At 43.3% G+C, this 27,148-nt stretch overlaps 1 protein-coding gene and 1 pseudogene across 8 annotated transcripts in view; both read right to left on the bottom strand.

The window, feature by feature from the left end:
- ATP8B4 (ATPase phospholipid transporting 8B4 (putative)) overlaps positions 1-26,747 on the bottom strand; it is a 213,537-nt gene extending 186,790 nt beyond the window's left edge. For 2 of the 8 annotated variants that reach the window (XM_059701867.1, XM_059701919.1), the window contains exons 1-4: positions 26,036-26,237; positions 18,625-18,716; positions 16,267-16,334; positions 419-477 (exon numbers count right to left, since the gene is read on the bottom strand). In XM_059701867.1, the coding sequence (XP_059557850.1) occupies positions 419-477; positions 16,267-16,294 (87 nt within the window). In that variant the 5' untranslated portion in view covers positions 16,295-16,334; positions 18,625-18,716; positions 26,036-26,237. The other 6 variants (XM_059701884.1, XM_059701891.1, XM_059701901.1 and 3 more) reach the window with 6 other exon arrangements.
- LOC132219243 (eukaryotic translation initiation factor 5A-1-like) lies at positions 7,918-8,690 on the bottom strand (annotated as a pseudogene).
- Positions 26,748-27,148: the final 401 nt, after the last annotated feature.

Genomic DNA, 27,148 nt, shown 5'->3' with positions numbered 1-27,148 from the left:
TTTCATCTTCTTCCCATAATCATAAAAAAAAAAATGACTCAGTGCAAAATAGAAATAAGTGTATAAATATTACTAAGTTCTCTATTTATGGAAACACTAGAGGCTCAGTGTATGAAATTCATGCACAGGTAGGGTCCCTAGCGGCTGCCAGCTGCCAGCTGGGGCCTTCCTTCAGTCCGTGCTGCCTCCTGGTGGTCAGCACATGTCATAGCGAGCAATCAACTCCCAGTCAGTAGAACTCCGGAGGGGACATTTTGCATATTAGGCTTTTATGTATACGTAGATATGACACCTTGCTATTAAAATGGGCTAACAAAGAAAGTTTCTAGTGAAGTCATAAAGTTCTAGAAGGCATCAATTCTACTGCCCTTAAGGTAAGACCTACCCAGCATGAGTGTACTATGAGTATTTTACTCACTGCGTACTGGAACTTTTCATTGTATTCACGGTCATTAGCTTTTACTATCCGCTCCACTTCTAAAGAGAAAGAGAAATCAGGTATGAAATTAAATTTTCAACCCAAAGAAACATAACTCATTAAACTAACATCTCTTAGGTAACTTGGATTTTCAAGGTTACAATAATTATTTCCTTTTGAAATTTGAAGGGCATTGATTTTTTTTCCAGCCTAAATATTGGAACACGTACTGGAAAGTCCAAAAATTGAAAGTTGAAATGTTTCTCATTGTCTTTCTAATGCCAGCCATAAAGCAAAACATTACGTTTCTCCAATTTCTACACACTTCAGCTACACAAAGACCCTTTCTCTTAACTTCATGTAGTTCTTAAAGGAGAAGGAGCTGCTGAAAATCAAATGCCACTCTGAAAAGGATTTTTTTTTTTGCTACAAAGTCATAAGATATAACATAGCCAAACAAAACCATCCTGAAGCGGCCAGTGAAGTTGCTGACCTTATGGTCATGGAGCCAAAGGTGATATTTTTAAACCACCCAGGCTATTGAGGGGAACTCCACATCATCTGAAGACTGAGACCTGCCCTCAGCTGGAGGTAGCCAAAAATAAAACCTCTTCTGAAAGCAAATGCAGAGTTCTGGCTCAAGATGGTGACATAGGAAGATCGCGTACTCACCTTCTCCCATGGACACACGGAATCTACAGCTATATATGAAAACATTTCCTCTGGGGGGAAAAAAACTAAAAACTGGAAGAGCAACCCCTTTACATCAGGCAAACCAGAGGGAAACCACATCAAAGTTGGTAGGAGAGGCTGAGACATAATCTTACCATACACCCCACACCAACCCACAATCAGAAGGAAACTCAAAACTGGAGCTTCTCCTTGAGGAGCAAAGGGTTCGAACCCCACATTAGGGCCCCTCAACTTTTAAGACTGGCCCCTGGGAGACAAGCCCAAAAAACATCTGGCTTTGAAGACCAGTGTGGCTCACACCCATGAGAGGAGGGTATTGTAGTGAATTGAGGACTGGCTCTTAAAGGGCTCACATAGACTCACCCACCCCAGGGCCCAGATGATGTGAAAAGACTCACTTGCTGGTTTAAAGCACTGGCCTGAGGAGAGCTGCCTGCTGGGATACGCCCCAGGAGGGAGGCTGGCAGGCCCATCTTCCTGTTCCACCTCTGCCTTACTCAAGTCAGCAGGTGTCATCTTTGTTTTTTCCCTTTTTTCTTTTCCTTTTCCTCCTTTTTTCTGTTTTCTTCTCTTTTCCTTTTCTTTCCTTTTTTTTTGTTTTCAACCTTCCTCTGCCTCACTCCAACCAGTGGCACTAACCTCTGCCACACACCAGAACACCAGTATCTCCTGGAGGGGAGCGTCTGCACATGACTGGAGCCCTGCTTTTTATGTCTTGTGACTTGGTTTCTGCAGCTGCCACCCAGGGGATGCCCCTTGATCACCTGGCTCTGGAGGCCAGGGGAGCTTTTGTTCCTGGGTCCCATGGGGCTGTAACAATCAGAAATTCCGTTCCTAGCAGACTACCACCCTCAGGGCACTGAACAGATGGAAGACTGAAGCACACCTCCAGTCTTTCTGGTAAAGAAACCTATTTGCTTTCCATAGCTTTGGCCTGAGGGGCAAGCCCCTGGTTTGGCTCACTCATAGGGGCCTATGGAGGGGTTGTCAACTAACGAAGGCTCATGAATGCAATCTTAGCACTCCTCTCTGCCTCATGCCACATCACCTGTATCTTCCAGAAAAGACCTTCTATATTCTTCTCTGGTGCCCTGATTTTTGTGGCTACTACCAGGGGACACCTCTACATTTCATAAAAGCAAATGCAAACACAGGTACAAATAACAAAATAAAAGAAAAACAAACCCAAAGATTATGATAGTGCAGAAATTAAAATTTGTAGAGCGCAGGAAAAGATAGTGCCACAGAAACAACAGCAGAGCATATTTTTGTGGTAAGGGTAGCAAGTTCTTGCTCCATGTTTACTGGGTCCAGAGTTGACAAAGGAAAATGAGGGAATAATGAAAGCTATGGGAAGAAGGTCAGCCAAGTAATCACCAGACGTCAATACTCATGGTAAATGACTTGACCATCTCACCTGTGAATCCCTGAATCCTACAGCTCTCTGCTTGGACAAGTGACAGGTGATAGAAAGTATTGGGATAGGATAAGAGTCTGAATTTAGAGTAGGTACACACAACCACAAAGATAAAGAAGACTGGAAGTGGAAAGTGACTTAGAAGCACATATTAGGGGTGGGAAAAGGAAGAGCAGGAGGAAAGAAAATGTAAGAAGAGCTGGAAATAGAAGGGAAATGAGAAAGATGAGGAGATGAAGAGGAAGGGAAGGAAGAAAGGAACATAACTTTGCACCCGTCCCCTATATGCCAGGTACCATAAAGTGTAAGAACTGACTGCATTTTCCCAAAAGTCCAAGGAGAATCTAAATGTCTCTACAGCCCCTGTGGCTTAGCCTCTAAGTATGAAGTTCACCTCTGAGGATGGCTCCTGACAAATGACAACCTGTCTTTGGTTACAATTGAGTTTCTACCATTTGAAGAGTGTTTGTCTGTTTGACATCCACTTACATGGCCTCCTTCTTACCCAGCTAAGGAAGTCAGTTCCCTATGATTGTTCATGTTTTCAGTCTAGCTTACCTAACTGCTGATAAGAACAAGATTGGATTGATGTCCACAGCTGATGACACCTGAGTGGCCTTTCCCCTATCGTGTACAACTCTGAAATCCAGAACCTGTCAGGAAGCAATCTCTTAACCAACCATATCCTGGAAGGAATAATTCAAACTCTGGCTATAAAAACGTCATCCCCTCTTTCTTGCTGATTCCCCAATAAAGGGAAAAAATATCAAAGCCAAAAATAATATTTTGGAAGGTGAGGGGACTTAAAAGCTTTAAAAGCTATATATATCCCCATTTATATACCCCTACCTTGACTCAGATATAGTAAAACTGCTGACAGGAAAACAATGGATATTATTATTAGGAAGGTGAGGGTGGGAGGGTCTCTTCTGCATGGCAAAGGTTACTCTGGTCCACTGGCATCCAATAAGTAATTTATAGATTAACTTTAGCTGGAGAGCATTATGATAAGTGAAATAAGCCAGTCACTGAAGGAAAAATACCACATGATCTCATTCATGGATAATAAAGACCATTATAAACTTATGAACAAAAATAGATACAGAGGCAGAGCTGCCTCAAACAGACTGTCAAACTGCAGCGGGAAGGCCAGGGAGGGTAGGGGGGGCAGATGGGGGGTGGTAAGAGATCAACCGAAGGACTTATATGCATGCATGTAAGCATAACCAATGGACATAAGACACTTGGGGGTAGGGGAGGCCAGGGGATTGTCAAGGGCAGAGGGAAAAAGGAGACATATGTAATACCTTTTGTAATACTTTAAGCAATAAAATAATTTAAAAAATTGGATATGCTAATTTGCATATTAATTGGCTTTAGTTCAGATCATGTACATTTAGATGATCATCATTTTATCCACTGAGCCAAACCAGTCAGGGCAATGATCATCATTTTTTATTTCATACTAGAGGCCTAGTGCATGAAATTTGTGCATGGGGGGTCCCCCTCAGCCCAGCCTACACCCTCTCCAATCCGGGACCCCTTAGGGGATGTCCGACTGCCAGTTTAAGCCTGATCCCTGGCAGTCAGACATCCCTCTCACAATCTGGGACCACTGGCTCTTAATCGCTCACCTGCCTGTCTTCCTGGTCACCCCTAACTGCACACCCCCCACCAGTCTGATTGCCCCTCACTGCCTCTGCATGCCAGCCTGGTCACTCCTAACTGCCCCCACCCCCACCGGTTTGGCCACCCCTTACTGCCCCCCCCCTGCCGACCTGGTTGCACCCAACTACCACCCCCATCAGCCTAGTTGTCCCTCACTTCCCCCCTGCCAGCCTAATCATCCTTAACTGCCCCCTCTGCCAACCTGGTCACCCCCAACTGCCACCCCTATCAGTCTAGTCACCCCTCACTGCCCCCTGCCAGCCTAATTTCCCTCAATTGCCACCCCCCACCAACCTGGTTGCCTCTTACTGGCCCCCCATGGGTCTGGTCATTCCTTACTGCCCCCCTGCCAGCCTAATCACTCCCAACTGCACCCCACCGCTAGCCTGGTTGCCCCTAACTGCCCCCCTGCTGACCTGGTCACCTCTTACTGCACCCCCTGCCAGCCTAATTGCCTCCCTGCCAGCCTGGTCGCCCCACACAGCCTGCTGTTCAGTCATTTGGTCGTCCTTCACTAACCCCCCTGCCAGCCTGGTCGCCCCCCCGCAGCCTGCTTGTCCAGTAGTTTGGTCGTCCCTCACTAACCCCCTTGCCAGCCTGGTTGTAGGCAGCCATCTTTGTGAGGGTGTGAGGGTTAATTTGCATATTACCTCTTTATTATATAGGATTTATATGAAGCATATCCAAGTATAAAATTTTATAGTTCTGCGTCTAATTTTACTCACTCCAAACACCAAAATCTTGACTCCTGTCCAGTGTCTCCATGTAACTACCCTCCCCAAGGGCTGAGATTAGCCCTTTCCCAAAGTGGACAAAGAAATAATTTCTGTGTTAGGGAAGTGTGGATCCTCTTGAGTATCCACATTGCTCTTGTCCCATGAGACCTTGTTAGAGCCAGGAAGTCTTCTTTTTGCTTCTAAATTCTTATTATTAAGTCTTCATCTTTGCTTCTGTGCTTCCAGTAACTATTGTCTTTCTGAACTGACTCCTCGTTCCTAAATCTGGCAGATGATTTTTTAACCCTTCACTGAGCTCTGCAAAGTAAAGGCTTTGGTTCTAAATTCCTACAGTTTTCAGCCTTTAACCTGACTAAGATAGGCCTGAATTGTCTTTGCAGGAGTTGACATTCTTTCATGTGCTGACAGTGGATGCTTCTTGGCAATAATTCATATCCTGCAAGAAGAGGAAGCTCAAAAGAAATCCCCCATAAACAACTCCCATTGAGAATTGCTCAGAGGTTCCATGACTTGATGCCCAATCTTTCACAGGCATCGTGATTTCCTTCCAGAAGTGAGAGTAATGAAAGGTAAGAATTCACCAAGGGATTTATGATTCACCAGTGTAAGCTCACTGCTGCACAACTGTTATCACTGCATTTGGTTCCCAAAAGGAGCAAAGTGATACACCACACAGATATTCAATATAGTGACGCAGCACATATTTAAAGTGGTGTAAAAGGGCTTCCAGTTCAAGATAGCAAACTGAGTATATCTTTCTACCTCCCTTTCCTTTTAGGACCCACTAAAAATATGGGGTTTTTTTTTAAAAAAAAAAAAAAGAAGAAGAAGAAGAAGAAGAAGAAGAAGAAGAAGAAGAAGAAGAAGAAGAAGAAGAAGAATAGAAACAAAACAGTGCTGGAAAATGAAAGTGGGATTTAGTAGAGCTTCTAGAAAATAGTATAGAAATAGGATCAAGTTGAGAGGGGGGGGAAGATAGGAACAGTTCTAACCAAAAAAATTAGAAGAGTGGGTCTTTCCAATGAAGCCCAGAAAAATTCCAAATTTAGTCAATAAATACAAAGATTGAGAGTGTGCTATGGCTAGGGACACAATCCAGTTTGTGCCTATTGTCTTGGCGAAATAATAGGGTTCCCTTTTAAACTCAGAAGTGTCCTAGTTTGGAAGATAAAGTATCTGATCACCTTAGTTTTCGAGCATCACCAGAATAATTAAATAATAATTAAGCCAGTTGGCCACATACCCCCTTCCCTGCCCACTAAAGGAGTAGGCAGCAGGCCTGGGGAGGAAACCAAGATTGGGTGCCAGGTCTAAGAGAGAAGCAGTTCTGAACCTCCACGTCAGCTACAGCAGACTCAGCCTTGCAAAGCCTGCCTCACTGAGGCAGCTGTGGGCTTGCCACACTGCCCGACCAACACACAGTGCTACAGACTGAAGGTTCGTATCTCCCCCAAATTCATATGTTGAAACTTAATCCCCAATGTATTGGAGGGACTTTGGAAGGTATGTAGGTCATGAGAGTGAAGCCCTCATGAAGGGTGTCAGCTCTTTTGTAAGAGGCTCCCTTGCTCCTTTCAACATGTGAGAGCACAGCAAGAAGCTGTCTACGAACCAGGAAGCAGACCCTCACCAGCCACCGGATCTGCTGATGCCTTAAGCTTGGCCCTCCCAGACTCCGAACTGTTGAGAAATAAATGCATATTGTTTGTAAGCCAGTCAGTCTATGGTATTCTGTTATAGCAGCCAGAAGGGACTCAGAAGCACCTCTCTGTGAACTGGCTGCATCGCTGGCTTTCCTATTTAAAGGAGGGGCCTGGCAGAGATAAGGCCTTTGCAACTACACTAACCCATCCAGTTCATCCAGTAAATACAAGCCAGTAACCATAAGTCACCAGAAATCTGAGACAAACCTATGGCACAAAGGAAAAGGAAGACCCCAAGTGGAAGAGATAATAACGAAAACAAGTGGGGGGCGGGGGGTTTCTGTTTGTGTTGTTGTTGTTGTTGTTGATTCTCATTAGTACCTTGAAGGATATTCAAGAAGACGTGGCATCCATGAAACAAGAATAAGCTCATAGGAACAAAGAAAACAGAGAACAAAAAAGAGTTCTTGGAAGTTAAAGTGTTTAATGGGCAAACTGTAAAATAATATTGAAGAAATCTCCTAAAATACATTCCAAAGTGACAAAGAGGAGGAAAATGTGAGAAGAAAACTTAGGAGAAGGGAGCATAAACAATGACTGGGAAGAAATATTCAAATAAATAGAAGAAAATTTCCCTGCACCATGGTCAGACATAACTCTTCAAAGTGAAAGGGTCACCAAGTGCCAATCAAGATGAAAGAAAGTGGGCCCACAGTTCTGCATAAAATTTTGAGTTCCAAAAACAAAGGCAAAACATTAAAAACTTCCAGAAGAAAAAACGAATTGATTAGTCCCAGAGACACAAGAATCAGACCATGAAATTTCTCTTCTGCAACAAGGATGATAGAAAACATTGGACTGATGCCTTCCAGTTTTAAGGAAAAATCTTTTTGAACTTAGAATTCTATACCCAGACAAATAAGTAAGTGTGAAGGAGCAATAAAAAAAAAAATTTAGTCATGTAAGAGTATTTACATACAAGACCACCTCCAAAATAACTATTCAAGAAAATGCAACCGGAAAAATATTTATTTTAAAAAGTAAAGTGGAGTGGAAGAAAATATAGGTTTGATTTTAACAAAAGGTGAAGCCCATGGGGCAGGGTCCTCCCAGATGCCCCTTCCCTCTCCACCTCTTCCCTCTCTTGCTAAAGGGGTTTGTGGAGAAACATAGGCATGGGGGGGAGGCTGGCTCCCAATCTGGGGGGTGGTGCTTGGGGTAAAGGGCTACGGGGGGAGCAAAGGACAAGACCAGGGATGAGTGGGTGAGAGCACAAGGGCCATTTGCCAGAATCCACGGTTTTCTGATTCCAGAATGAGTTGGGGGGGAAAAAAAGCCTAAACCACAAGCAGCACCTGCCTCCTTTCCCCCTTCAAGGCTGTAGTGCTAGGGGAGAAGAAGAGAGCAGCTACACCAAGACCATGGCTCACTCACTCCTGGCCAAGGGAGCAGGGTGAAGAACAGGGGCTCCCCAGCAGACTTGGGGGGTAGGGAAGACCAAGATAAAACATCAAATAGGTTGTGTAGGAGTCCAGCTAAAGGCCAGGCCAGAGCTGGGCCAAGCTAGGGGAGGGGGCCTCTGCAGGCTGGAGGATCGCTACTACCCCCACCAGCAGCCTGGGAGCCAGATATTTTGCCAGGCCCTTGATTGCAACAGCTGCCGCCTCTGTCATGGGAGACAGCACTGTAATTGGGATCTCCTCTCCATGCCTCTGCTTAGTCTCCTTGCCAAGGTCTAAGGTCCTCTTGCACCTCCCCACTGTGTTGGAGCCATGGTAGATACCCATCCTGGATGCCAATCAGCTGGAAATCATTCCTTTTTATGTTGGGAACATCCATATTATGAGTTGATGGGCAGATATCTTCATATTTCTTCCCAGTAAAGATGTCAATATCAGCCAGGTAGACCTTGGCGTGGCCATGCTTGCCAGTCTTGGAGGTGGACACCTCCACAATCTCACGTGGCCGGCCTTTGAGCACCGTGAAGCCATTCTTATCTAATACTGAGCACTGCTTTGGGAAGGTAGCTGAGCCCCCTGCACCTCCTGACTCGAAATCCAAATCATCTGCCATTTTAAGAGGCTTTGATTCCAACTGGAATAAATGCAGTGGAAGCCTGGATCTTGAAGCAAGAGGCCCAAGATCTCCTTCCACCAAATTATCCCTGTAAGCATATGTAAACTCATAACCTCTCCTTACCCATGGTGCCTCAGTAAAATAATGCCACTTTGTGTTGCCATTATTCAGTGAGAAAATGTATTTTGTAAACAGAAAAATACCAGAAAACTTTTTTTAAATAGCAAATAGCTGAAAAATGGATAGTCTGTCTTAGAGTTGGTTATATTATTATTTCCCAAAAGGGTCTGAAGTAATCTTCTGAATATTTTTAGTGGAAACTGGCAAACCCCTATTGATTCTACTCCAGGTCCTTTAAGACAACACCCAACTCTTAATCTGGGCTCTTCTCCCACATAACATAGTCAATTAAATATTACCCAGCTTCCACTTCCAGTGGGCAAGAGAAGACGAGCCATTTACATCTTTTTTATTAGTTTGTCTGTGAACAATTCATAACACCTCAGTATCTGAGACTAGTTAGAGAATGCAGGCTCTGTTAACAAGATCAAAGATAAGAGGAAGATTTAGGAGGCTCCCATTGGACCTGTGAGTACTTGCAGCAACTATGAGTCTGTAGTTAGCAAACATGACTCTTTGTGCAATCAACGCTGGAGCATTTTGTCCTTGACCAAATGTGGCTTAGGTGACTTAGATCCCCAAAATCATGAAATGATGAAACACCGTGGATAAATTGGGGTCCCTGTATAAAACCCTGATGGCATGGGCTGACACTTGCTCAGTAAGGCGGGTCCCCATCCAAAAGCTGAGGAATGTCCTTATGTCCAAACATTGGGGTGTCATTTGGTGGTGGTGGTGGCTTTTTGGGTTGGGTCAGATCTCAGAAAAATTCCCTTGAGCCAAATCAATAACTTAAGCTTTTTCCTTTCTTAATTTTCTTTCATTCTTCACAATCTGGCCTGTGTGCTTGGGAGCCAAACCAATTCATTAAAGACATGAGGAAAGAACAATGAGTGGGGAGAGCTTTGAAGAAAAGAGTTCAGGCTCCAAGATTTCCTGGTTCGACTCCAAGCGCACACTCTAATACAAATGAAAAAGATGTGTCCCAAATTGGGGTTTCCTATTGAAATCCAGTGGTGACCTGCAGCTGGTGGGACTTACTGGCATTTAAGCAGCAAACTAAGGAGAATCAAAGCAAAAAAGAAAATCTTGCCACAATTTTTTTATTCTTGTCCTCACAAAAAAATGCTTGGAAACAGAGTTAGGGGATTCAAATAAATACTAAAGGGCCTTGGGTTTGTTTTCCTCTTGACTGAGCCAATTTGCTCATCAGGTCCAGATCGTTGGAAATTTTGATTTATTGGGAGCTTTATGCCTCCCAAGGTTTACTATATCTTCTCAAAGAAATGTAAAATTTTTTATGGATTCATTCTCCTTCCAGTATCCATAAACTGTATTATACAAGTTGCAAGTAAAATGTTCACATTGTAAGCTTGAGGCATGTAGCTTTCTAAGCATACATTCACAACTGGAGACTTAAGACTGACTACAATATGATGATGATGATGATAAAAGCTAACTTTTATTGAGCATCTGTTAAAAGCTAGATACTATATGAAGTATTTCATGTGCATTATATCATCAATCTTCAAAGCACACCTATTTGGTACATACTATCATGATCCTCAATCTACAGATGAAAAAAACACTTAGCAAGATTATGCAGTAGGATCAGAATTCAAACGTCAAACTTCCTCCCTTGTAAAAGAAGCTTGAAATAAATTCTGTATATAAAGAGATGGCTGGTGGTACTGTGCAGAGATTACTGGCAAATGCAAATTAGTGAGTGTCTGTGTCCAGAGATCAAGGAGAGAGAAAAGAAGCCTTTCTCATAGAATACAATAATCCAGAATGTCCTTCAAATCACAGGCCCCTTCCAGTTCACCTTGCGACCCTGTGACCTCTTACATTCCATTGCTTCTAGGCTTCTCCATTTCACCTTGGAGGCCTTCCTAGAAAACCTGTCTGCCCTTGCCTAGGAGCCTTTGGGCAGGCCTCGCTGAGAATACTCTCCCAAACCCCTCTTCAAAACTTACATTCTTTAAATTTATTCTTTTTTGTTTGTTAACCTCCTGAGAATATTTTTTCCATTGACTTTTAGAGTGGAAAGGAGGGGGAGGGAAAGAGGGAGGGAGGGAGGGAGAGAGAGAGAGAGAGAGAGAGAGAGAGAGAGAGAGAGAGCGCCCTAACCAGTTTGGCTCAGCGGATAGAGCGTCGGCCTGAGGACTGAAAGGCCCCAGGTTCGATTCCAGTCAAGGGCATGTATCTTGGTTGCAGGCACATCCCCAGTATGGGGTGTGCAGGAGGCAGCTGATTGATGTTTCTCTCTGATTGATGTTTCTGACTCTCTGTCCTTTTCCCTTCCTCTCTGTAAAATATCGATAAAGAGAGAGAGAGAGAGAGAGAGAGAGAGAGAGAGAGAGAGAGAGATACATTGATTGGTTGCCTCCTGCAAGAGCCCTGACTGTAGCCAGTGATCAAACCTAAAACCCAGGTATGTACCCTTGACGGGAAATGGAGCCCATGACCCTTTGTGTGTAGGGCAATGCTCTATCCATTGAGCCACACCAGCCAGGGTGAAACTTACATTCTTTTACAATTTAAGTATCTATAGGGAAAAATTGCAATTTTTTTGACTGGGCCAGGATCAGAATGCTTTCAGTAAAGATGGAAAATAGCTTCATCTTTTTACAGTACCCCCATTCATAAAGAAAAAGAACAGGATCTACCCCAAGGATCACGAGAGCCTAAAAGAAGCTAGGGGACATTTAATTTTCCATGGTGAGACACATTTCAGCCCTCCAAGGGAAAGCAAGCCACCTGTCACAAAGTGAGAGGGAAAAAACCCAGGTGGAAAAGTGAGACACGTGAGAAAGAAATGTGAGGAGGTCTCTCCACTGCCTGATGCCTCGGAGGCTGCACAGGAAACTGTGGTTTCCAAAGCTTGTGGCTGTCATTTTGAAATGCGTGGGGCTATAAGTTGCATTTCTTTAGTGCACATCAGTTTCTGTTTCTCAAACCCCTGAATCCATGTGGCAAATAAAATCTGCTGGAGCAAAGACAAAGTGATTTATTTGTTCCAGACTTATTTTTTGAGCTCCTTAGAGCAAGGGTCTATTCGAGGCAGGGAAGGAGAAACAAATGAGACAGGGATCCGCTGCGAAGGGTAGGCATGCCCAGGAACACCAGCACAGCGGGGAGGCGGAGGAGGGGCCTCGGCCGCCACGGACCCAGAGGAAAGGCAAGCCAAGTCCAAACGGGTGGCGGAAAGGCAGCCTCACTTGGCCCAGGCCGCTCTGAAGGGAACTTGTGCCCTATGCACACTCTGCGGTCTGCTAGGTGGTCCTGCCCAGCTCCTTATCCACGCTGAGCCGCAGTCATTCACTGAAGGGAATTTGGTAGAGGTGGCCTGCCACCTGAGATGGGGTGACGTATGCCCTTCGCCAGAGGACATCAGTTCCTCCTCAGCTGTTCCTCCTTGTATGACCAGGTGTGAAAAGACCAAAAGAAAAAATGGGAGCCTCGCTTTACCTATTCGTAAAGCATTCAAATAATACGTGTTTTTTTAAAAGAGATAAAGGAGACAGAATTTTGGGAAGAAAGGAAATCCGCCATCTTTTCGCCCCCTGGTGTCCCCTCACTCTGGCCCAAGTCACCTCACCTCTCCCGCAGCTGCTGCAGTAGCCGCCCCTCTGGGCTCCCTGCTTCTGCCCCATCCCTACGATCTACTTTCAACAGAGCAACGAAGGGATCCTTCTAAAAATATATTCATTGCCTATCCCTGCTCTAGCAAATCACCATGGACTTAATGGCTTCAAACAACATAAATGTGTTAACTTATTGTTCGGGAAGTCAGCATTCCAAAAATGGACCTTACAGGTGTTGCTGCGGGACTGGTTCCTTCTGGGAGTCTAGGGAAGACTCTGTTCCTGTCCCTTGCCAGCGCCCCGAGGCTGCCTGCATTGCTTGGCTCATGGGCGCATCACTCTGACCTCTGCTTCCATGGTCACAATGGCATCTCTGACTCTCCAGTCTTCCTCTTAGAAGGACCCTTGTGATTACATTGGGCTCACCTGGACAATCCAGGTATAGCTCCCCATCTCCAGATTCTTAACTGTATCACATCTGCAAAGTCCCTTTTCTCAGGTAAGGTAACATATTCACAGGTTCCACGCATTAGGATATAGACATTGTGGGGGGAGGTGGCATTACCCTATCTACCACAAGAATCATCTCTTCCCCTGCTCAAAATGTCCAGTGTCCCTTCACCTCAAGGGAGAAGTGAGTTTTTGCAAAGGCGTCAGGGCCCTGCTTGATCGTCACACACCCACCCCTTTACCTCTCTGCCCTCAAGACTCCACCAGGAGGAGGTGTACCATGAAGCCAAAGAAGCTTAAGCTTCAGCTCACTGCACTTGCCATTCCGAGGCCCTGAGGGCAGCACCAGACATGAGTTTACATTGTTTGCTTGTTTGTTCCAGTTTTTTATTTGCAAAAGTAAATATTTTAGCCTCAGGGGCTAAGATCTTTGTCTCCGCCACTCCTATCCCCCCTCCCCCCCATCACCCTTTGCCTCATGTCAGACGGTGCTGGGATCCAGATAAGGGGCCTCCCCTCTAGCACGAAAAAGTTTTCCTAAGCCCTTTCCTCTCTGGACACCAACAGTTATTAAAAAGTAGAAGAGAGCTCCTGAGCGGGTACTAACCCCCAGGTTACAAGGAAGATTTTGTGAAGCCAGCACTGTCTTAAGTGTGTCATAGCTGTGTCAATAATGATTGGCACTCCGTTGCACTGGCCTTGTTCTTAGCTAAACAAAGAAAATAGATGATTTTGAAAAAAACTTGATCCAATTTTACAGACAAATTATTATAGTAGGCAAAAAGCAAGTTCAACAAAAACTAATTCCCTCACAAGCATGATTGCAAAACTCCAGAAACAGCTTTTGGATTTGTTGTTGTTCCATAAGGGGTAAATCCGAGCAGAAATAACTCTTTAAACACATACTTTTATGGGCATTGACATGGTACCTCTAAGGGTTGGTTCCATGCCTTATTCATCTTTTTTATCACCAACCCTTTACTGCAGAACCAAGGCAGTACTTGCTAGCGTATATGCTCAAAAATGCCTGAGAAGCAGGGATATAAACTTCCACCAAAGAACTGCCTTATTTGTAGGCGCGGTAGATGCAGTGCCTAGCATCCACAGTCCTCTGAGGGGCACACAAAAATGTTTAAATCTTCATATATTTTAAGATGAGAAGGAAAAATAAACGTAATAATAATGGATACATAGTAAAGGTTTGTATCTGGATTATATCTATAATTTTTAATATTTGGGGGGAGGACCCACAAAAGACATCTGTGACCCTGGCCTGATTTTTCCCACCCCACACCCTATAATCATACTAAGGGCTCCCCTGTGGAGCATGCTGGCTCCACACCCTCACATTGTGGAGTTAAGAGCAACTTTAGCTAGTTTACAGAAAGCCTCTAATTATCTACTCCTTTTGCTTTCCATATTACCAAACTCCATGAAATCTGAATTAGGTATTTTACATATGAGCAATGCTCTTCTTGATTGCTCTGCAGAAAAACACATATGTGTCTTAAAATGATTTGTCTTCAGGCCTCCCTGAAGCTACACAGACAGGGTGAATTACAAAGAACAAACAGAAAATAGACTATAATCTTAATGTTTTAAATATTTGAGTCAATTAGCTGACACCTTTTTTAAGTTTTTTTCCCCTTTATTGAATAAGATATTACAAATGTGTAGCTGACACTTTTTACATCTTGAAGAATGTGAGATTTCTAGAAATGTGGAGTTAATAAACAATAAAGCATGTCTGGGAGCAAATAATTGTGGTCTCACAACACTGTGGCGTGCCTGTTATATTTGGTATATTGTCATATACAGCAGCACTGGCCCAAGCTTCCTGATGATTCTGTGAAATTTTGTATAAATGTGAGTATGCCATAATTAATGCTGCACATATTATATATCTCACTGAGGTAAAATACCACTTCTGCATGATTTCTCTCCTGATCACCGCAGGCTGATTAGAAGTCTGTGCTCCTCTGGTAAATATACCACTGCAAGGAATGTTTAGTAAACTTGATAGCCGTGTGAGGATACATGTATTTTATTGAATCGTAAAGAACTACTCAAAATCAAGAAAGGTCGATACTACCTTACCTACCATAAGGCTCAAAAATATCTGTTGACTAAGTGTGTAAGTGAGTGACTACTTTAGGTCATAAAACTATACCAGATCTACAGGAACTGCTATGGCCTAAAGATTTGCGTCATGCACGGTCATGATGATGCAAATGATAGTGACACAAATGACAGTCCCTCAAGTCGTGTGGCCATTGTAACAAGAACAAGAGGAAGGAGCTGGCCTCAGCTTTCTCTGCAAATCTGCGCCAGAGCAGGCACAGCCCCAGCTGTGTCGCCAAAACACAGCAAACCCTACAGCAGTAGCTGCTGGAAACGTGTCCCTGTGAAAGCTAATGTTTGCACTGTCAAGATTATACCAGTGATTTGATATAAATAATCATTTCATTTAAAAAAAATAGAAAATGATGACAATAGCTCTAAACTCGTAGATTGGCATTGGAAATAATGGAAGTCTTGCCTCCAAGGGTATAACAAAGGACCTCTCGGTAAAAACTACATTGAGACAGACTCCAGCTCATTATGAGGCCGAATGTTGCAATAAATAAGTGCCCAAAAAGGGAATAGACTTCACCATGAAACAATTGCTCCTCTAAGTAGGTTAATCACCTGTCAAGAGACGTTATTACATGGAGGAACCGTGCATTAGATCAACTCCAATCCTACCTTTTGTCTCTAAGAAGTCTATGGTCAAATATAGAGAAAATAGTGGCAATTAATTAAATACACATTCATTGAAAAAAGTTACATAATGGGTCTGTCACTAACTAGAGGCAAAAGAGAACATCCGTGCTCTCTGGCCAGGATGCTGTATTAAAGAAACTGAACTATTGTTCATGCTGTTCAGCTAGACCAATTACCCAACCAAGAAAACAACATGTGTTTCCCGCCATCCTGAAACAAAATTATTTCTAACTGTGTGATCTTAGTTTTAAATATTGGTACATTGATACCATGTAATACCGCTTTGAAAGAAAAAAATGAAGAACAACTACTGATGTATGTCAACCATATGGACGTGTGTCCAAAAGCCTTACGCTGAGTAAAAGAAGCAAGACACAGGAATACGTGCCATATTATTTCATTTATGTTAATTTCAAAAGCAGGCAAAACGAACTGATAGAAATCAGACACGGTTGTGTGGAGCGCAGGGAGAATGAGTGAAAGGGGGCATAAGGGAACGTTCTGTGGTGATTGGAATGTTCTGTATCTTGTTTCCAGGTGGTAGTTCCTCAGATGGACACAACTGTCAAAGCTCATCAAATTGAACACTTAAGATGTGTGTTTTTTGTATATAAATTACTCTTCCACAAAATAAACTTTAGTTTAATTTAAAAATCATATTCACTTTGCATCGTTTGAAGAGCTCAGCACTTACCAAGTGGTTTCTTTTTACTGAAGAACATTATTGCGCCGATTATTTTTCACCGGGTCTCAACAGTTGGCCTACAAAAGGAAACAAGGAAAGTGCACAGCATTACTATTTGAAAAGTGCTCATTAACCATAAATTTCTACCCATTAACTTTTTTCCTTGTCAGATCTAGGTGAGTAGGAAGCCATTGGCACAGTAAGGAATAACAGATCCCATGTCTCAGGCTCAAATCTAACTTGATAAGAATAATTCTATACAAAAATAATTCTGTACAAATAATTCTATAAAAACTATTTATACTATAAAGGCTACATAAACAAATTTAAGATAAGCACATGTGTGCTATTCAATTTGGCATTAAAATTGAGCCAAAGTTTCTAATACAGTCCAAACCCTATGAATCAGAATATCTCAGGGGTGAAGCTCCAGCCTCTACCTTTTTATTTTCCAATCACAGCTGACATACAACATCACATTGGTTTCCTGTGTGCAGCATAGTGGTTAGACATTTACATAGGCATCTGCCTTTTATCCAAGTGCTATGGTGATTCCTTCCCACTGCCGGAGCTGCGAACCACTGCTAAACCGTGGGAGTTATGTGTGAGAGGTAATTATCAGCCAGGTTCTAGAGAACAAAATACAATCAAAATTTTTCCTCAATTTATTCTCATGTGAATAGTCTTCTCCAGGTAATTACACACACACACACACACCCAGAGGCAAAAGAGAACTAACTAGAGGCACACACACACACACACACACACCCAGAGGCAAAAGAGAACTAACTAGAGGCACACACACACACACACACACACACACCCAGAGGCAAAAGAGAACTAACTAGAGGCACACACACACACACACACACCCAGAGGCAAAAGAGAACTAACTAGAGGCACACACACACACACACACACACACACACAGAAGCAAAAGAGAACTAACTAGAGGCACACACACACACACACACACACACACACACGCACCCAGAGGCAAAAGAGAACTAACTAGAGGCACACACACACACACACACACACACACACACACCAGAGGCAAAAGAGAACTAACTAGAGGCACACACACACACACACACACACAGGTGAGGATTTCAAAAAGAAGATTCACAAAAAGGATTTTTTTAGGTGAAGTCTTCCTATGAGAAATAACATGGACAGAAGTGGGGTTTTGTCCGTGAAAGGCTATTCTGTCCCAAAAAATGGCCACAACAACAGATAAAAAAGGCAACAGGGAAAGGGATGGATAGATTCTGAAACAATGACATCTGATCGGGTGGCCCCATCTGGCCAGAAGGTTACGGCTCATCAGCAAGTTCTAATCCAACTTGTTAGGGCTTGAAAACTCTCTGGGGACTAAGTGAGCATGCTCTGTTTTCATGGCTCAGAGTCCCAGGAGCAGGTGGAAAGAAGAGTGATTCTTTAAACAAGGTGGCAAGAGGGACTTTACCCTGACAGGTGGCAATGAAAATGCAGGCGCAAATTCAATCTCTCAGGAAGTTAATGAGAGCACTGGCCGCTGGCCAATTTATTCTTTTTTCCTCCTTACTGGTTTGCTAGATTGCCTTGAGGGATTAGTACTAACAGAAAACCAGTACAAAAGATGAACCTAAGTATATTTGTGCAACATAAAGGTAACTAAAGAGAAACTATCCTTGTAACCCTTTGCCTCTCTTATTTTAGATCCTCCTATAAGAACATCTAATTATAAAAGCCCCTAGATAATAAAACATAAAGCCATATCGTATTTTTTCTAAAATTACCTTTCAGTCATACAGCTATTTCATTGCTTTTACTTTCTCTAATACCATTTTCTTTTTTTTTCTTTTTTTTTCCTTTTATTTTCTTTTTTTTTCTTTCTTTCTTTCTTTTTTTTTTTTTTTTTTAAGGCCACCAAAAATTTTGGTTGCCTCCAAAAAAAAAAAAAAAAAAAAATTGGGAGAGAGAGAGAAATCTAATACCATTTTCAAAGTACCTTTAAAAACTTTTATTTTAAATCCATTTTTTTAATTTTAGCCATTTTTGGTTTTGTACAAAATATTCTCTACTTGGCAATTAATCTAGAGTGATACTATAATCACTGTTGTAGGAATTAAACAATATTTCTATGAGATTTGTGAAAGTTATCTCTTATTAATGATCTTAGTCAACTGTTTTTATTCTCTAAGATATAAAGTTACAACAAAAATTAATAATTGACCTTCAGGTCTATGCTTCCTTCAAACCAATCTTTTCCTTGTAACAGTGGAATCTGGGCATATTCAAGCAGGAGTCTAATGTAGCAGATTCTAGTTTCACTTAAAGAAAGTAAAATTTAGTTCTTTCATTCCTGCATATTCATCAACTCACCAAAATACTCCAGCTGACACTTGCTTCACCTCTAAAGGATGCTGGAGTAAACACAAAGTCATCTTTTCTTGAACCTTTGGATCAATGAAGGTCTAAGGAAATCAGAGTAAACAAAATCAGGTGATGAAAAGGCTTGCTTAAGTGAAATCTAGCTCTAGAAATAGGAATTTTGGATTTTGAAATCCAACCATTTACAAGTGTTGACACAAACAATATTTACATGAATACATTCTTTCTTTTTTTTTTTGAAATCACCCCAAAGCAGAGGAAATGAAAAAAGGAGAGCTGCCTGCAGGTCTTAGCCTACCCTTGACTTCATCTTACCCAAGGGATTAAAATGGTGGTTTCCTTGTGTGAAAGCCCTGGGGGTGTTTTATAAGAAATGGAGGAATGGGAAAAGTAAGAAGAGAAAGAAGTAGCTAAGAAATAATAACTATTTTATGTCCATTAATTCATTTAAAAATGCAACGACTTCTTTTTTTAAAAAAAAGATTGAAAGTTATGCTTGCATGAAAATTTTATTTTTTTACATTTCAAGCTCAGGTTTTGACTCTTGGTCCAGAAAATAATTTTCCTAATGAAAAAAAAAATGGCTCCAGTTTGTTCAGGGAGAATAAGAAGTTGGTTTCAAACACCTTGAGATTGAGGGTGATAACATGACATCCAAGCTGAGGCAGCAGTAAAGAGGGCATCTTGTCCATATTATGATCCCTTAAGGAGGTCCCTACTGATAGTTAAATTGGGGACACCCAGGTAGCTCAATGCCTTAAGCAAAGGATTAAATTGAAATGCCCTTTAATGATCTGAGGTCATTCAACAATCAAGTTATTGTACTTAATTCCCCTACTCTAATGCCAGGATCACTAGGCAACCTGCTGATAATAACTTGCTTTCCCACGGAAGTCTGCCTGCAGGGAAAGAATGCACTAGTCATGCATGCCAAAGTGAGCATGCTGGTGCTCCTGACAGTTTTATTGCACTTTTTTAAATTGATTAATGAGAGAGAAAGAGGTGCTATTCCACTTATTTATGCATTCATTGGTTGGTTCTTATATGTGCCCTGACCAGGAATCAAACCCACAACCTTGGCATATCCCGCGGGACAATGCTCTAACCCAGTGGTCAGCAAACTCATTAGTCAACAGAGCCAGATATCAACAGTACAACGATTGAAATTTCTTTTGAGAGCCAAATTTTTTAAACTTAAACTATATAGGTAGGTACATTGTTATTAACTTAATTAGGGTACTCCTAAGCTAAAAACGTCCTCATTTTATAATAATAAAGCCACCAACACAAAATAATTACAATTCTTAAATTGATGACAAAAATACCTGTAGGATTTGCAGCTGGTTGGGAAAAAAAAATACAGGTAACTTTATGCTTCGAGTAGGTACTTTTGTCACCCACGCGCGATTTGCGGACGCGACGAGCACTAACCACTGCACATGAGACTGCTGACTGCCTGGCTCACTCAACTCCTGCATGAATCACGCGTGCGCCTCCCGCCTCCCCTGCACTGCGTATCCCTCGGCCTGCCTTCGCCACATCTCCTGTCACCCCACAGTCCGACCGACAAACACCCCCCACTTCTTCTAACGCCACTTCCTCAAAATAGACGTGCCCAGGCTGAAAACTGACTTCTGTGCATGGGCCACAAAGTTTCAATCACACTGTACGTATGCGCCCACACGTGGTATTTTGTGGAAGAGCCACACTCACGGGGCCAAAGAGTCGCATGTGGCTCGCTCACGGTTTGCTGACCACTGCTCTAACCAACTGAGCTACCTGGCCAGGGCCTATTACACATTTTGAGTTAATATGTTGTCATTTTTATTTGATTTCATCAGTCTCTTGAGCTAATATTAGTCTGCCCCAGAAAGATAGCTCTGGTTTTGGCATGCTATTTATTGAAGTATGGCACTAAGTCTACAGGACAAACAACCCACTCTGGCCACAGTAACTTGCCAAGAGGCCTCCAAGGGGACAGCCTACTGACCTGCTCGAGGTCAACAGGATGTGGTGGCTGGAAGCTTGTCCTTTGGAGTCAAGCAGCCTGCTCTTGGATTCCTGCTTTTAGCACTAAATCATCACAGAATCTGGGCAAATCTCTGTGAGCCTCGGAACCCACCCGGGGGGTGGGGGAAGGCTATTGGGGCTGGGGCACACAATGAAAGTGGGTGTATTAGTTATGTTTAAGGCTTTCTTTGTCAAAGTATCTACATAAGAGTTAGGGTGAAATGAGGACAGTGAATTTAACTCCTTTAAGACATTCTGCAGTAAAATGAAGGAGATGCTTGTAAATGGGTAATGAGACTCTAAGGAGATGTGTTTGCATAGGAAGGCAGAGCCATGGGTATAAACTGAGGGAGCACAGCCCGTGGAAAGGGAAAGACTGAAACTATAGGGTAAAGTGACAAAGAGGCAAAGGAATTGGAGGAGATTGGAAAAGAATGGAGCCAGGGCAGTTGGGGAAGAGACAGGAGCACTCGAAGCCAGGACAGGAGAGTAGCATGGGGCACATTCTTGGCAGCTCTCAGGGCAAGTAAGCCCAGGTGAGCCCCTTCCTGCCTGGCTTCATCTCGGGGTCCAGAGAAGAACTGGGGTGCCCCCCCCCCTCCGGGAGAAATCCTCTATTTAGCAGTGGGTTCTCTCCAGTTCTCAGGACTCAGGAACAAGATGGGCCAATGGGGAAAGGGCCCATCCATCTTCAACAAGCCCAACCCCAGGCCTCACCCCCTGTGAGCACCTCCTGCCCTCCTCTCCTTCTATTCACCAGTCTCTGCTCTGTTCTGCTTGTCTTCCTCTTTCCCCAACTCTGCTTCCTGTTCCCTCTGGAGACTGTACCATACGGGAGAGACGTTTAGGATAACAGGCTCCAATCCCAGCTCAGGTACTTTCTCTCCAGTGGAACTTTGGCCAAGCCACTTTGCCCTCCTAAGACTCAATCTCTGAATCTGTAAAGTAGAGATGATAATGCCTTTGTCCCAGAGGTGAAGGGAGGTTAAATAAACATGCATATACAGTTCACTCCATAAAAGTATTCCCTCCCCCCCGACCTCCTCCCCAGTCTGTCTTTCCTACTCCCTACCTTCTCTCCTCTTTCAATCTTCCAGTTTCCTTTCCCTGTTCCCCTAAATTTCCTTCATATTTCCCACTACAGCACTTGCTTTCCAACCCAACACACCTCTTTGAGGACTGACCTAACCAAGAGTGGGAGAAGGGGGGCTCCCTGGGAGGCCAGCATCAGGGTGAACTTAAGTAAACCTTGAAAAGCCACCTGCTTGAACAGGGTAACCCGCAGGATCATTCAGCAATCTAAATCAGGCCATGACTGTAAAGGAATGAGCATAGCGCCTCCTGCTACAAAGTTAATACTCAAAAAAAAGGCTCTTATTATTCAGTGTATTTTTAACTCTCCACAACCTTAACGTGAACAATAGTGGGGTCTGAGGGAGGGAAGTTGTGATGGTAGATTTAGGGAACCAGCCCCTTCTCTCCTCATGATGCCTTCCATCTTCTCTGGTCCTACCCCTTGGCTTTCCTCCCACGGCTCTAGGTTCCCAGAGGCTGAAAAGCAATGCTTTATTGAGTCCTCCCACCCCTGGACACAGCAACCTTGCAGTCATATCTGCTGGCAACCATCCCTGCCAGACCAAGAATATTCCCGAGATAACCCACGGTCAGGCCCCAGAGCACAGCTCTAAGGACCCAGGGAAGGGAAATCTTGGGGGGGACGGGGGGGGCGGGCAGGGAAATCTCAGCCTTGGAAGGTGAGAGCAATGAAGGATGAGGAATCAGCCCAGGCCTCTGTCTGCATGTGTGCAACTGGAGTGTAGTTTTAGGGTGGAAGGTGTAGATAATGTTTTAATCATATTTGGTGTCAGTGACAGCTGCCAAGGACCATAATGCTTACAGATTGTAGATATTGGGCAAAAATAGAAGTAAAAAGAAATTTTAGCCAGTCTGTGTATTTATATGTATGTTTATAAAAGTGGTGGTTAGTACAGCCAAATTTATAAATTGCTTAGCAATGATATTTAACTTCCATGCCTCAACAATAAATTATTTTATTTCCCATATAATATATATCAGATTGATTTTGTTGTGCGTTGTCATGTCAACACTGAAATCTGTTTATATTCTGTTCGGCATGCAGCTGTTACCCAGCCACAAAATTCTAAAGCAGTGGGAACCCTGCTTCCCTTCCTTGTCCTGTTTATCCCCTGCTCATTTTCCAACTTAGTCTCCTAGTTCCCTCGTCTTCCCTTTTTCTTCCTTCCCTCGCCTGCTCTCTCTGCCTCCCTTGTGTATTTTCACCCACCCCACCCTGCCTGTCTCTTCCAAACATGCCTCCCCTGACTTGGTCCTCTTCCCTCCCCTTCTCACTTCCCCATTCATCCACCAGCACTAGAGTAGAGTGCTGGGTTTGGTCCTGCTAGCCCCGTAACCTCCACAAGTTCCCTTCCCTTCTAAGCCCTGGGGGTTTTTTATCTGTCAAAGCGGCAATCAGGGTGACTCCAGGATCACTAGGCAATCTAAATAAGGTCATGACTGTAAAGGAATGAGCACAGTGACTCCTGTTACCAAGTTAAGACTTAAAAAAGAAAGTCCTTATTATTAAGTGTATTTTTAACTCTCCACGAGTAGAAAACCTCCTATCAAATCTGAGAGCCATCCCTACTGATGTTCAATTATCAAACAGTTATCGGGTGCCTATTCTATGTCAAACGTGGGCTGGGTAGAGGGAGGCAAAGATCATTAGGCCACATCTGTCCTTCAAAAGCCCACAGTCTGAGAAAGACAAGACAGACAGACACATGGAAGAATCATTAGCGTGGCATGTGTAGAGCTAGGATAGAAGAAGGGACCGAGATCCATGGAGTCAGAGGGAAGGGAGTCACCAAGCTTGCTTTGCAGAGTCAGCTGAGACCTCACAGATGGTGATTCCAAGTAGTATCCTTTTGAAAGAAATAGAAGAGTTTGCTTAATAAAATGAGGTAAGGACGGGTAAAAGGAGCAAAATGTGGAAAGATCATGAAATGTGGAAAGCATGAAAGAGAAGGTTTGAGGAGCAGCGGCAGTCATGGCAACCAGACTGCAGGGAGCATGGAGGAATGTGGTGTGATATGGGGCTGGCAAAATAGATAAGAGATAGTGTCTGAAAGAAGGCAAAATCTCATCATTGTTACCATCGTCACTGTCATTCACTGGGTACTTGACCTCAGGCTACGCACTTGACATATATCATCTCATTTAATCCTCACCAAAACCCTGTGGTCAGGGACTGTCTCCATTTGATAGCTGAGATGACAGAGAGCGTCACTATGGTCAAGAGCCTGTGCTTGACGCTGCAGGTCATGGGAAGGCAGAAGAGCTCTCTCTGTAGAATGGATGATTAGAGTTCAGCCCCCCTTGTCCATTGTCTTTGCTCCCTCGTTCTCTCAATGCAAGTGCCTGCTGACAGGGTTTTTAGGAAGGTTCCTCTCTCAGCATGGACTGGCATGGAGAGAAAGGGGGGAGAATGACAGCCGGCAAGCAACGCTGGATCCTAGTGATGTTTCTGCAGTTGAACCGACAGTTTATAAATGGCTCAGATGTTATGGTGCAGAACAAGGAGCAATCTGGGGTGACTTTCAGGTTTTTCCCTCGGCACAATGAGGGGATAGAGGTGCCGTTGTCTACAATGCCAAATACAGCAGTAAAGAGAGAGGAGGAGGAGGAGGAGGAGGAGGAGGAGGAGGTGTAGGAGCAGGAGCAGGACCTGGGGTAGGAGAAAAAGTTCAGTTTGAACCCGTTAGGCTTGAACGGCCTCTGGGTCATTGAAAATATCGTCAGCACTAAAGAGAAAAGACAGACTTGCAGACTTGAAGTCGACATATAAGGAAATGTTGAAGTCACGGGGAATGAATGATCTCACTCAGGAAAAACAAGAATAAAGAGAAGTGAGGAGAGGACAGAGGGTGAGGATGAGTCAATAAAAGGACAAGGACAGAGTCCCTAGGGGACACTCCACCTCAAAAGAAGCATCATTGAGGAGTGCATTGGAATAAAATGCCATGCTTGCCTAGCTGAGCTCTCATCCTCTCAGCACCGAGCCCAGAGCCTGGCAAAAAGAGTAGGTGGCCAGCAAACCAGAGTTGAGTAAAGAAAAGGAGAAAGGAAATAAGGGCGGCCTCAAATTAAGGAAGGAGTGTGTTTCTGCAAACACAATGATCAATAATATTTAACGTTTGCATTCAGAAATTTATTTGTTAATACTTGAAAAATGTTTAATATTGCTAAGAAGTTCAGTTAGACTTTAGACATGCGCTACAAATGTGTAACATTTGGAGGTTACCATTTTCTGTTACTTTTAATGAGAAATCCTGAAAACAAATACTAGCATCTAATTCTTGTCCATGCCTTGCAAGTATATAGAAGTTTTGTTTCAAGGAGAACTATAATTTCCAGTTTACTTTGATATGATAGGTTAAGTGTTTCCCTGCTAAATGAAAATTTCTAGTTAACCATGTAAACACAAAATAAAATCCTCCTGTGAAAAAACAATATATCTGCCAGGGGTATAAAAAAATCACTTGGCCCCTCCTTTTTAATGATGCATGCATGATGAAACAATATAAAGGCACAAAAAAATAACTATAAATTAAAATCTACTCTGAATTTACATTTTGCTCCAAGGCTACCAGCACGGAACAACACCTGAGCAAAGGTGACAGATCGTGGGCACAGATGTTGGGATCACATATGAGATACAGTATCTCCTCATCTTCTTTCTAATAATCCTTCAGGCCCCAATTAATGTTTCTTGCCAGTTTTTTTTTTCTTCAAAACAGCTCATTGTTATCAAGCGACCTGAGAGTCCCTCATGTCTATCAATGAAACAACTAGACGAATGAATTTTTTCAAACACATCTCAGAACTGAAAACATATCCCTCAAGCCTCAGAGGAGAGCTTAGTGGCAAACTGTTCGTGTCCAAAGCATGAATTGACCACAGAATAGAAAACACCTTGAACAGGTGCACTAGCTACAAACCCCCTGAAAGAAACTAAAACCAACTCCTACCAAAGGAAGTGACAAATACCCACCAATTAAAACACACACACACACACACACACACACACACACACACACACACACACACAAATGGGACATGATGTTGCTCCCATTGCTGTTTAATAGGTGATGATTACAAGATTTTTTTAAAAATCAACTTCGAAGAAAATGTACTATTTCCCATACCAAACTAACTTTTCCCAAATTTATTTTTCAATAAGAGGAGAATAAAAAAGACTATTTGCTAAGCCTCAACCACATGGAAAAGAGAAAAGGAAAGCCCCAAACAGCACAAAGCTAGCACTCCTTAGTCTGCCCAAGTCGCCAATTCCTGAAAGCTCCCTCCGACTCACCTCAGCCTGGACCTACCCCTCTCCCGACAGGGGAGCTTTCCCAGCAGTGCAGGAAGATCAAACAGGTACCCATTCCATGACCATCTCAGGGAGAAACGCAAGGCTATTCTGAAAGCTCTAGTGATTACACAGAAAACAAGCTGGGTCTCTAGGGGACATTCTTGAAAACCTGAGACCAACTCCGGGAAAAACACTCTTGACCACTTACCACCACCGGAAGCAGCTAAGTGGCAGATCAGAATCAGCACCTCATCAGAAAAGAGGAAGATGTTGTGAGAGAGCAGTTTCACTACCAGTGAGGAATTGGGGGAGAAAACGCTCCTTGGAAAAATACCAAAAGCCCAGAAGAGTCTCTCCTTCTATCGCTGCCGCCGGCTGCTGCCAGGGCAGAACTGGTTAATCTTGGAGAAACAAAAGGAAGCTCCCTGGAGGCTGGCTTCGGGAGGATAACTTCCTCGGTGGGAACCAAGAGTTCAGAAGGATGGACGCGGACAACGGAAGGGGTGACCAGCTACCACTTCTGCTTAGCAAACTTTTATCAGCCCTCGGTTGAGGGAGAGAGATAAGCAAACATCCTTGGAGTTCTCACCTGTTTCTCCCAGACATGAAGGCATTGGCAAGGGTCGGTCTGTGTGTTTTTCTAGTCATTACAAGGGGAATTCAACTCTGTTATGGATGAAAGCTAAGCACACTCATGCAACATTTACTAGCAGGGCAAGGACATTTCCTGTTTCCCAACTGCCTGAATTTCAGCTCAGAAGAGGCAAACAGTTAACCCTGAGGATGCCAAAGAACAAATGCATGGAGGAAATGGACTTGAGTTTGTAGTTCAAATCGCTTTGAGAGAGTTCTGGCTTTTAAGATGGGATTAGGTGAACACAAAGTATTTTCGTTTGTGGCTATTTTTAAATGAAAGGATTATAGTTCCTTTTAAATATGTCTAAATCCACTTTTGGGTTTTCCAGAAGTTGCATCAGCTTTGCAGTTAAGTACTGAAACCAAGTATGTTTTCATCATGTCTCTATCACTAGTGCAAGCTGATCCCCTGTGCATTGTCAACTCCATTCTTCTAGGATATCTGGTACTGAGCCCCCAGTTTCCCACAGAGCCAGA

This window comes from Myotis daubentonii, chromosome 1 (assembly GCF_963259705.1).
Source record: "Myotis daubentonii chromosome 1, mMyoDau2.1, whole genome shotgun sequence".
NCBI lineage: Eukaryota > Metazoa > Chordata > Mammalia > Chiroptera > Vespertilionidae > Myotis > Myotis daubentonii.
Note: the sequence above shows the minus strand (reverse complement) of the source record. Positions and strands in the feature narration are given on the sequence as shown.